Source organism: Triturus cristatus, chromosome 2_2, assembly GCF_964204655.1.
Source record: "Triturus cristatus chromosome 2_2, aTriCri1.1, whole genome shotgun sequence".
Classification (NCBI taxonomy): domain Eukaryota; kingdom Metazoa; phylum Chordata; class Amphibia; order Caudata; family Salamandridae; genus Triturus; species Triturus cristatus.
In genome coordinates, this window is record NC_140582.1 from 260,029,279 (window position 1) to 260,041,551 (window position 12,273).

At 42.2% G+C, this 12,273-nt stretch overlaps 1 protein-coding gene across 5 annotated transcripts in view; it reads left to right on the forward strand.

Moving 5' to 3' along the window:
- The window catches only part of LOC146862109 (uncharacterized), a 165,542-nt gene extending 153,552 nt beyond the window's left edge, over positions 1 to 11,990 (forward strand). For all 5 annotated transcript variants that reach the window (XR_014978096.1, XR_014978094.1, XR_014978095.1 and 2 more), the window contains one exon: positions 7,119 to 11,990. Coding sequence is in view for 1 of the 5 variants with exons in the window: in XM_085641306.1 (XP_085497432.1) it covers positions 7,119 to 7,168 (50 nt within the window). In the remaining 4 variants the exon portion in view is untranslated. The remainder of the gene's footprint in view (positions 1 to 7,118) is intronic.
- Positions 11,991 to 12,273: the final 283 nt, after the last annotated feature.

Genomic DNA, 12,273 nt, shown 5'->3' on the forward strand with positions numbered 1-12,273 from the left:
TAATGGTGCTGTGCATCTTAATCTCCATGTCTGTCCAGCTGCAGGGTTGACTGTGGCGTTACAACCAGAACTGCAGAATTTGGAATTTGAGAACCATGATTGAATCTCAGCGTGCTAAAAATCCTGTGATTCTGGGCACATCACTTCTCCCCGTGCCTCAAAACATGAATGTGATCTTGTGTAATTTAACCGGTGCTCATGCACAGTGATCCAACATCTTTGTGTGGAGTTCGCGCTATATAAAACTGCAATAAACGCTACTTCATCATGGTTTTACATTTGTTTTTATCTTGTTGGTTGGCCTGCTGGGGTTGCCTTCCGTCCTGGCTAATCTTGCTTGTAGTAGCGTGCGCAGAGCTCTGGGCCTCTGTGTGAACTGACCTGCACCAAAACTGACTCAGTGTCACCGTTAGTTGTCCCAGTCCCCCACAGATGCAGGGGCACAGCCGGCTAGGGCATGCTTTTACTGCCAGTGTTGTGTGTGCTGCGTGATCACGAGTGCGTCAGGAGCTGTGGTCCCTGCTGGGTTCTATCATCCTACGGGTGGGAGCCAGGGCTTTAAGTGGGCTGGGTCCTGCCGGTGCTCTGCATTGGCAGTTCTATATCTCTATCGGGCTCTCCATTTTGCCCTCAGGGTGAAAAAAAAATCTTACCTCTGCAGCAGTGCCACTCGTCACTGCTTTTGAGGTAAGTTCAAAGAGACTTGTTATAGTTCTTGCAGTCTCATCATTTCAGAACGGAAGCATTTTCAATGTTATATACAAGGAAGCCGTAGTTGTTGCTGATTTATCTTACACAAACAACAACCACTGGCAAAGCCAATAGCCCTGGCTTGTTGTGTAGTGAAGGCAGCGATTTAGACACATACATTGCTAGGTTAGCATAAACGCGTTAGATGTTAGAAATCCATCTTGCCACTTTTTGCTGCTTTTGCACACGACACTGCAGATACATGTTATTATTTGAAAACTGCTTGCTTGCCTTTTCTTCACATGAGAACTGTCTGTTGTGCACATCCCTAGACGTGCGCTGCGACCTTGGTCGGAACATTATGTGAAGAAACAGTCTGGGTCGCCAGACAATGCATGTTTTTGAGTTCAGGTTGATCGGCCCACTCTCTAGCCATAACACGCACACAGCTGCAAATACCTGAAAGTCGAGAGCTTTTAATATTGCAGTCTGCATGCTTTACACACACATTCTGGAGAAGAACCTTCCCAGGCGCAGAGCAAAGCTGATCCTGTGATGTGATTCACCTAAGCTGATCTTTACGGTATGGGGTTCCCCATTCAAACCTAGAGACCTTCTATTAGTCTAATGATACTAGTTTACTAGCGAAAGGAAGGTGGCTGTATTCCACTGTCATTTATAATATGATTTCTCCTTTCATATTCTATGGTAATGTAACAATGCTGATGGTTTTAATTTTAATCATTTGTCTGCTTATGTTAGCCAAAGTACTGCATCTTAGGACACGTAGTTTGTAAAATAAACATTTTAAACTTTACTGTGTCTCTTATTACTCTTGTTGTGGACTGATATGAGAATAATAACGAACAGGTATTTCTGACTCCCACCATTCCTGAGAGTACTCTAACACCCTTATGCATCAAGCCAAAATCCAGTCGGTAAAATACCGATTCCTTATTAGCTCCCGGTATTAAGTAAAAAATACCCAATCCCAATGCATCAACCCAAAAGCAGAAATCGGTATTTAAGGAATCCTTAAATAGCGATTCTTTAAATAGGGATTCCTTAAATACCGATTCCTTAAATAGCGATTGCATTTAAGGAATCCCAAAGTGAGATTCCTTAAATGCAATGCATCAAAGTTAAAAAATTAGCGATTTCGCTAATAAGGGGAGCAAATTACCATGAAGATGAACTGCATGGTAATTTGCAAAAACTTTGAAAAATGCACTTTTGTGCATTTTTCAAAGTGTCATGTTGCGCACACACGCCCTTAGAGCATGTGTGTGTGCAACATATGTGCACATATCATTTTCAGGGGTGCAACAGGGTGTCCTTTTGACACCCTGGCACCCTTGAAAGTGCTCCAGCTATTAGCGATTCGGTAATACCGAATCGCTAATACAGAATGGCTTTACATTCATTCCTATGGGCCTCCAAGCCCATAGGAATGAATGGGTAGGTATTCCTTATTACCGATTCGGTATTACCGATTCGGTAATAAGGAATGTTAAGGAATCGCTATTTGAATAGCGATTCCTACATGCATAGCCTTTTGCTATTCCTTATTAGCGATTCCTTATTTTTCGCTAATAAGGAATCGCAAATGCTAATGTTGATGCATATGCCCCTAAGTCGCTTGTTCTGGGTTGTCTATACATTGGGAGCTCCGATAGAATACGGAAAACGAATGGGACACTGATGCTGGTCGGATAGGGGTTCTGGGTTCTGAGGTGAGTTTTTGGTACACCACAATTCACTGAGGTCCTGGTTTCCTCCGCATAGTTCTGTGCATGAGCAGAATCCCTGCAACAGTTGTAGGTGTAATGTTACTTGCTTTATCAGTATTATATATCTGTATGCAATGACAGAAGCAGCAAAATACAAGTTGTCGTACACGACCACCAGTAAGGCTCCGTTTAATGGCTCTGTGTGTCTTAATCTCCATGTCTGTCCAGCTGCAGGGTTGACTGTGGTGTTACAACCAGAACTGCAGTTTGGAATTTGAGAACCATGATTGAATCTCGGCGTGCTCAAAGTCCTGTGATTCTGGGCACATCACTTCTCCCCGTGCCTCAAATCATGAATGTGATCTTGTGTAATTTAACCGGTGCTCATGCACGGTGATCCAATATCTTTGTGTGGAGTTTGCGCTATATAAAACTGCAATAAACGCTACTCCATCATGGTTTTACATTTGTTTTCATCTTGTTACTTAGAGGAGTCGAGCGAAATGCTGCGCATGGGCCGCCTGCTGTGCCACTTCTTTTCCATCTCCTAGTACTTGGGCCGGCTCCTCAGGCCTCGCTCCCTGCCCCAGCTGCACGAAAAACATCTTGTGTGCCGGCGCAAGTAGCCGCTCTTCCTCACACTTTTCAGGTTACTGCTGCTGCACTTTGACTCCAGGGAGCACTTCAGCTGCATGCTGCAGATCCTCGCTGCCCACCTGCTACACCACTGCCGGGGTCTTTAATGGTGCACTCATGTGTGCCCCCAACTGAGGCTAACAGAGGGCACCTTGGCCCAAGCACTGCAGCGGTTCGTATTCCTCAAAAGCGTTAGCCTCGAGGTTAACTGCAAACGTGAAGCACTCTTCAAAATTTCACCACGCAGCACACTTTTTATTTGCAGTCTGCACCCATTATTTTGTGCCACTGTGCTTGTGCAAAATAACAAAGCAGTGCTTCCTTTTAGCTACATAAATAAAAACATTCCGATTTTGAAACGCAACGGTCACTTTATTTTCAGGCGCCATTTACGGGTGATTTTTGTTGTACATGTTTTGTGTTAAGCGCACTATTCATTCATTTATTGCCTGTAAGATTTATTACTCAATGCTTCTCATTTTTGTCCTGGAGTGAGGGGAAAATGACTTAATTGGCGTTAGTTCAACCCCGATGCGCAGCGGCAGGTCTTTTTCAGAGGTCTCCCTTCTGTTGCTCTTCCCTCCACATCTGTGCTTTTATGGCTCTCTCTCCAGTGTGCACCTCTGCTCCGTGCACTTCCCCACAGGATGGACCTGACATGCTGTCCTGCTCCTCTGTATTCTTTCTCCTCTGCCACACTTTTCACACACAACAGCTATTTATTTTCTCACATGAGCACCTGCCGAGCTGGGCCTCTTTGCTTCTCTAGGTGTCTCTTTTCCATAAATGAGCTCCCTGCCGAGATGTATGGCTGCGTCTGCTACTCCACCCTCCTACAGTGAGCCATTAGACTTCACATGAAGTCACCAGGGCAGTGTCATAAACCCAGCACACTCACAGACCAAGACTTTGTATTTAAATTACTGTGCACTTTGTATGTCTGGGTTCTAATCCTATTTCAAGAAACATGTTTAGAGTTTGCATTTTTAAACATTTGAAATGCTGCTGAAGCTTTATTCATTAAATCTGCATTGTCCACCTAAATTATGTTTAAAAAGTTATTTATTTTCCAAGTCATGGGCAAGGGATGGTTTAAAGTGCTGCATCCAAATTATAATATCACCTGAAACCCTTCATTTACGTACTCTTTCTGGCAGCATCTCCAGGATCTGTGTTTATTTATCTTTTGGAAATGTTGTGGCGGTTTCTGTCTGGTAACTTTGCATCCAACAACATACTAAGGCTAAAACAGGCCCGGCAAACACATAGAATTTTGACAGTCCTCCTGCAGCTGTTTTTACCGTTATTCATAAAGGATTATAAAGTACATTCAATATAGCCTTTGCACATACGTGCACATTAATCATTGCCACCCAATTACACTCTACTAAATACCAGATAAATACATCACACATAAAACTACTATGCCACAAGCAACTATTCATACAAATACACTCCACACCATGCCACACAATTCCCATCAGCATAATTTCACTCAAAATACCACACAGTTCCACGCCATGCAATTCCGCTCCACACATTTCCATTCTGCATCACATAATTCAACAACAAACCACATAATTCAAATCAACACACTTACACAACAAATGCATCCAATCCACACCTCAAAATTCAACATCATGTCACACAATTCAACAGCTCACCACATAATTAAATTCCACTACATACCCCGCCACAAGACAACATACCAATACACATATTTACACTCCAGAACACTCAAACCCATTCTACATAATTCCAGCTAATTTAATGCCACATAATTACTATCCACATAATTCCACTACACAAATACACACACACACACTATTCCACCCCACACAATTCTGCAACTAACAAGTTCAATCCAATCCATATAATTAAACTCCACACTACATACATTCACTCCATAAACAAAAGACGTCATTTACAACACTATTAGCTCCAACTTTCACTAATGGTAGACCAATTGCATTGCAAATGCTTGTGTTATTGTACTTTGTGGCAGATCTGCTCCACTGTATCTCTTGGGGCTCTACAAACAAATTTGGTGATGAAGAGTAAATTGTATTTTTCTTATCAACTTTTTAATTAAAACGTTCTTCTCTTTAATTTCCTGTAATTCCCATTGTTGAAAAAACAAGCATCTGCAATGCAATAGGTCTCGCATTTCGCGAGTTTGAGCTATTGGCAAGTGGGCTGCTGTTGGCGTAGGAGTGGTTGATCATAAGAACTTGCAGGAGACACATGTGAACTCTCGTTCAACGTTGTGTGGCAGCAGTGCGGTCAGCGGCAGCCAGGCTTGAAAGCTCAGAGGAGTGCAGCACGGTAGCGGGGCTTGGGACCGAACCAGGGTCCCTGGTGCTGGACACGGTGCAGGTGCAAATAGGCGCAGCTGTGCCTGCTTCACACATCCTTTCATCATCCGTTTTGCAGCTGCCATTAAATAGTTTGTGAGAAGGAGGAGGAGTGCAGGGTGCCGTGGGAGGGAAACAGAAACCAGTTATGTCACTTCCTGTGCGATGGATGATCGGAAATCCAGTGACGTCCCTTTCTGTGCAGATGCTTGATAGGAAATTAAGTTATCTTTGTAGGTTTCTTCTACTGCCTAGATATAACCCTTATTTATTTCCCATGCTTGCAGTGCAATACAGCAGGTTAAACATTCACACTACACATATAGCCAGCGCACCTTTGTGCATGACGGTATTTACATGCATGAGCACATTGAAGCTTGGTACAATCAGACTACAGCATTAGTTATGTATTGAAGAGATAAAAGTTGGAGAGATTGCGGCTCTTCTCGAGAGTACATATGGAAAGATAACTGTTTTCAAAGCCTGCGTTCTATACGTTTTATCTTGAGTAACACAGATGCAGGCCACGGAACTGCTAAGCTCGGCGTTTCATTATTGCAAAATATCCAAGATAAGGATTGACGGAAAACTGGTAAATATAAATCTTTGCATCACTTTGCAATTAACACGAAGGTGTGTTATTACCATGAGTGCTTGGCATTGTACCTGTGTGAGTCCCATCTGTGCTTGGCGCTGCACTGTAATGGCATTCTTGTAAAAAAAAATATCTCTGGGGTAAAAATCTTTCACAACAGGGCACATAATTTGACAGATTATTTTCCCCTTCTTACTACCATACTCCCGTCGGTGCACTGTAGTCACCAGCAAGCCGCTTTCGTCATCATGAGAAGGAATGACGGCAGCCGTTTCCCCAACTCTCTGAGGAATACGGCTGGGTTTGGCAGGTATCATGCATGCAGTTGGAACAACTCGCAAAAAAAATAAAAAGCATTACAAATGGTCTCGCCATTCATTAAGTTAAAGCCATTTGCTTTCCTATACAATGCCATTAGCAAAGCAAATGGCTTTAACTTAATCAAAGGCGAGACCTATTGCATTTTCAATGCTTGTTTGTTTTTGTAACTGAGGCTGTAAGCAGGCTTGCCCAGACTTAGGTCCCACTGTTCACATAAGTCTCCAGTTGAAGCTCTTTGATGAGGGCCAAAAGGTAGAAACATGTCTGAAGTTGCATATGTTCCTGTACAGAGAGGACACGGTTGAGCAACTTGGCTTGACTTTTCCTTTTTAGGTTGGGCCAAGACTGTTTTGCAGATGGTTGGCTACCAACTGCCTGCGTTGAACAATGAATAAGAATCAAATGACTCGAAGGCGACCATAGTAATTACCAATACCTGAGAATAATTCAAGCATTTTATCCAGCATGCCTTTGTTTTTCAAGTGTCTTTCTAATGGCTCACACACAACTGAGTCAGTTTCTGCATGGTGTGATGAGGAACCATGAAATGAACTCTTATTTGTTGCACTTTTCAATGGCTCAGCAATACTGTAGCAACAGGATGTGACTACATTTGCTGGAGTTGTGAGAGCATCTCTAATTTTTTCCACAATTTATAGTAATTTTACCATTTATTTTCCAGAATTCTTATGCAACACATTCTAGTGCCCACCCTTCAACTCATCCCCTAAACACTAGTAGTCGATTATTTTTATAATTAGAAATTAAATTAAATGTTTTTTTTTTTTTTAGAACATCAGCGTGGTGGAGGAAGATCTGAACAACCTGTGTTGGGGGTTTAGTCATAAACGAAGGCCTACAGCCATAAAACACTGGTAGATGGGCCCAACTAGATTTCTGAGATAAGAGAAGCCTATTCTCCCCTCAAAATTACCACAAAGGAACACACAAGGCCATTTGGTTGCAATTGTGCTGAGACAGGAAAGACTTAATTTTTTTCCTTTCTGCATTTGTGTTTTTACGCCTTCAATTATGGATTTTCCCATTCCTTTTATTGTGATAATAGTATTAGTTATTTTTGTCATTGGTGTCCTCATGTGTTACCAAGCCTGCAAATCACGCCATGCCACCGCGCCTGGAAGCCGCACTCAACAATATATGTATTCAGTGAAATCTAAAGACAATCAGTTTCAGTCAGCAACGGATTCCTCCACCTCACATGGGGCCTTTCCTGAATACGACCATCCATTTGTCGACAGTGATCATTTTGATGATCACACCGACCACCACCATTTTGATGATCACACCGACCACCACCAGGATTTTACCAACGACACAGTAGACGCCTGTTGCTCAATGCCTGCGTCCCAGATGGATGATGCGCCCAGCTGTTGTGACGCAAGTGCCTGCACGGATAACGCTTCTTATAGCTGTGAATGAAACTTCTACTGAACAAGTTCTCATTAAATACATTTGAACATATTGCCTTTCAAATGTATGCCAAAGGGAAAACATAGTATGCCGTACCAAGTTGGTGTCTGCTTTTTCATGTATATTTGTGATAGGAGATGTATCTCTCTTTGTGCAGTAAATTGGCTTTCCCGGAAGTTAATGCGTAGACGTTTCACATGGACCGAGGTATGCACTTTTCTTGAAATAACTATGTAAAAATTTCCACTTCTGATCCTGAACAGGTAATTATGCATTTATTTTTTTACATTTGTGCAGGCAACTTTTGATTAATTGGTGTGGTATACTTTGAACAATATTAATGTCTTACAATCATAGACAGTACACATCTGCAGAAAACACTACAGAAATATGTGCACATAATTCTTGCCTTGCAGAATAGCTAGTCAGGAGGATGTGTGCACCTCTGTGTTTACATGCGTTTCACACAATACAGCCACACCTCTTCACTTTGCCAATGCATGTTGGTTCTTCTCAGTGAGGCACCATAAGTGCAACACTCTTGTGCCTACTGTGGTCTCTCCTGGACTGCTAGTGCCTGCTGTACTGGCAGCTGTGGCTATTTCTGTGGTGTTGCTGTCATTACAGTTGTAGTTGTCACTGTAGTCCCTGCTGTGCTAGCAGCTACTGTGGGGGCTGTCCCAGAGCGCTTCTTTGTATATTTGACATACATATTTTTTTACTCTTTAATCAAAAATATGCTTCCACGTAAAGACACTTAAAACATCAAGCAATGGATAAAAAGCAAGAATACAATACAAGATTTAAAATATACAAAGGAATTTAAATACATAATTATTGAATAAAGACAAAAATTCTCATACATGTTAATGACACTATGTAATACTATAAAAGATTCAAAGAATTTAATCAGGCAATAGCAAACCTTCACCGTAAGTGGATTTAACCAAAGATGAAGTCCTTCCTTGTGCGTTGGTTTAAAATATTTGGAAATAACAGGGTGAATAATAATAATCTTTATTCGGCATATAAAATTATGACCATAAAAGAGACATCTTAATCAGGATACAAGTACAATATGAACATTGATCGTAAAAACAGGCGAATAAGCATTAAAACAATACAAAATCCATACAGGGTGAATACATTTTCTCTGAAAATGTAAAAGACAAGGACGGAAGAATAAAACATGATCTATATCCTGTTTATTGCCACCACAATATTGACAACCTGGACAAAAAAATGTCCTCTCCTTTTTAATCCGTGTATGCTCACCAATCAGTATTTTATCAAGCCTGAATTTCATAAAGAGTGTGGGTACAGAGGGGCCTATATTAGCTTTTAGATAAAATTGCTTCTCAGCACACCTTACAAATATACCTCTCAAATGCAGTCTTTTTTATCTGTAAGCAATGATTCAAATCATCCTTAACACTTTTGATCTTAGCAGCCTATTCTAAGAGAAACGTGAAAACAGTACTATTCCTACATGAATAGTACACATTTCAGTTTCATGTTAAAATAATAAAAATTACAAAATGTATAAATTCCCTTGCTATTTTTCATTCGTAGTATGAGTTCTAGGAGAAAGTTGAATCTATCTATAACTAGACCTAAAAAGACTGAATGATGCCTTAAGTGGCCTCATACAATTACTGTCCAATCACATTGTCAGGCTCCTTAATTAGGCTAATCAGCATATCCATTGGTCTGTTGTTGTGTCATCCATATTTTGCTTCCACCCACTACAACTTACAGCACGCGGTACATGGGTCAGCCTAAGTCAGCGACTGGACAACTACACTTTAGTTGTCTGCGTTTTGATTTTTCTCAAGGATCACATCCAAATGGTTGTTTTTACTTCATTATTATTACTTCGGTGTGTTAGCAGGACAAGCACACAGCACATTCCAGCTTTATAAGTTCCCGTTTCCTGCTAATGCTGCTGTAAATTCCTTTTGGAACGGCCTTTGTTCATCTTACTACTGCTATGTCACAGCAGAACAGATTGTGTCCATTTGAAACTGTTCTTTATAAAGTTATCTTCTTTTTAGTATGCACTCAATGAAGTGTATTTATGAGTGCACTTTTATATGTCATACTGATGTGTATTTTAATTGAGGACTACCGCTATACTTGTAAGCCAATTTAGTCTGAATGCCCTCCTTGTATAACTTTCACATTTTCTTTCAGTTCTCTTGAATGCTGTGCTTATATATACGTTTAAGTTTTATACTACTGATAGTAGCTGTGCCTTTTATTCCAATTTCCTTATCTATCTATCTATCTATCTATCTATCTATCTATCTATCTATCTATCTATCTATCTATCTATCTATCTATCTATCTATCTATCTATCTATCTATCTATCTATCTATCTATCTATCTATCTATCTCTCTATCATCTGTCTGTCTTTCTATCTGTCTTTCTGCCTGTCTGTCTGTCTCTTGATCTATCTATCTATCTATCTATCTATCTATCTATCTATCTATCTATCTATCTATCTATCTATCTATCTATCTATCTATCTATCTATCTATCTATCTATCTATCTATCTATCTATCTATCTATCTATCTATCTATCTATCTATCTATCTATCTATCTATCTATCTATCTATCTATCTATCTATCTATCTATCTATCTATCTATCTATCTATCTATCTATCATTTCTATCTATCTATCTATCGATCGATGCCTTCTCTATGCATGCAACCCTCTCTATGTATGCATGTTCCTCTGTCTAGGTATCCATCTATGAAACCCTTTCTATCTAGGTATCTATCTATGCAACCATCTCAATATGTGCAGCCATCTACCTATCTAGCTACCCATCTATGTCTCTATCAAACTATGCAATACTATCTAGCTATACAACCCTCTCTGTGTATGCAACCTTCTATATGTATGAAAACCGCTCTATGTATGCAGTCTTCTCTATGAATGCAACCTTCTCTGTCTAGGTGTCTATCCATGCAACCATCTCTATCTATGCAACCGTCTACTCATTTACCTAGCTAGCAATGTTTCTATAGCTATGCAACACTATCTATCTATCCAACCTTCTCTGTCTTTTACAGCCTCTCTATCTATTTGTAATAAAGATAATTACAAAAAAGTAAACAAACACACGAGGATGGCAGTTAAAGCCAGACCAAATAGCATTTTTTAGCTCTGATGTAAGCTAAGATCTTTTGATTTTACTAGAAATATGTGCATAATGGAGTTAGTGTTAGGGGTTTTCAGCCACACTTCTCTGTGTCATTCCCATTTTTAGTTTTCGCTGTGTGTTGGACCTGTCAGCCCTAGGGTGGTCTCCCCATTTATTTTTGATCGTGCCTCATTTTTTCCACCCTCATTTTTATGTTGGACTTAGGTCTCCGGGCGCCTTTTCATTGCCAATCAGTGTTAAGGTGCAGGTGCTCCCTTCTCCCAAGATGGCTGCCACAGGCCCCTGCTACTGCAGAGTGGTCTTCATTAGTAGCACCCTAGCTGCCAGGAGCTGGCTGGGACCCCACAACAATGTTGCGACACCAGCCCGCCTTTTTTGTCCCATAGGTAGAATGGGGAAGCTCCTGGAATGTGTTGGAACCTTCTAGAATGGAGGTGTGGTTTTTACTTTTGCCGCCTTGGATAGAGGTCACCTGACCTAGGGATACATAAGTGAGGGAGGGAACATTTTCTGGTCAGTTGGCCAGTGGGAGTGAAGCAGACCTGGGGAAAATCCACGCAGGAGTGTAGACGGTAGGGCCTAGCCAGGGACTTATGCCTCTGAAAGTGACAGGATTTAGGTACTGCCTTTTAAGTGAGTGAGGGATCCTGTACAGCCCACTGATCTAGCCCAGCGATAGGAGAACCCAGGGGCCATCTGCTAAGCTTGACTAGGAAGGAACTAGTCACCAACTAAATCCCTACCCCCCAAGGAACGGAACCCCTAAGGGCGCCAGAGACATCTGCGCCAGTAAGACTGCTAAGACTGAATGCTGAAACTTTATGCTGAACCTTCATGCTGAAACTGAATGCTGAAACTAAACGCTGGAACTTCATGCTGAAACTGAATGCTGAGATCCAATGCTGAAGCTCCTTATTGAAACCTGAACCGCAACTGACTGCTGGACTGCTGGGGATCACCCAGGTACTAGGGCTGTGTCCCCTGCGCTCTCCGACCTGGCCGGGAATCCCCCGAGTCAGTCCCACGCTGAGCTCTGAGCTCGCTATCATCCCGCTTAATTTGTACCCCCCCCCCCCCCCGGCGCGGGGACCGGAAGCACGCGGCCGCGGCCCAGGGACCAGAAGTTACTCCTCGTCGAGTCGGGGCCCGCGGAGAAGCTCGGGGCCCCGCCGCTGCAGTCGCAGCGTCTGAGTGAGTCGCGGAAGGCCTGGGAAGGCCGTGAAGCTGTCTACCGCCCCACGTGACGAGGGCGGACTGCGCGTCGCCGCCCCCGCCGCTGAGCACGCTGACTGCGGGGCCTGCAGCTGTGAGGAACCCCCGAGTGTCTCCCGAGACCCGGAC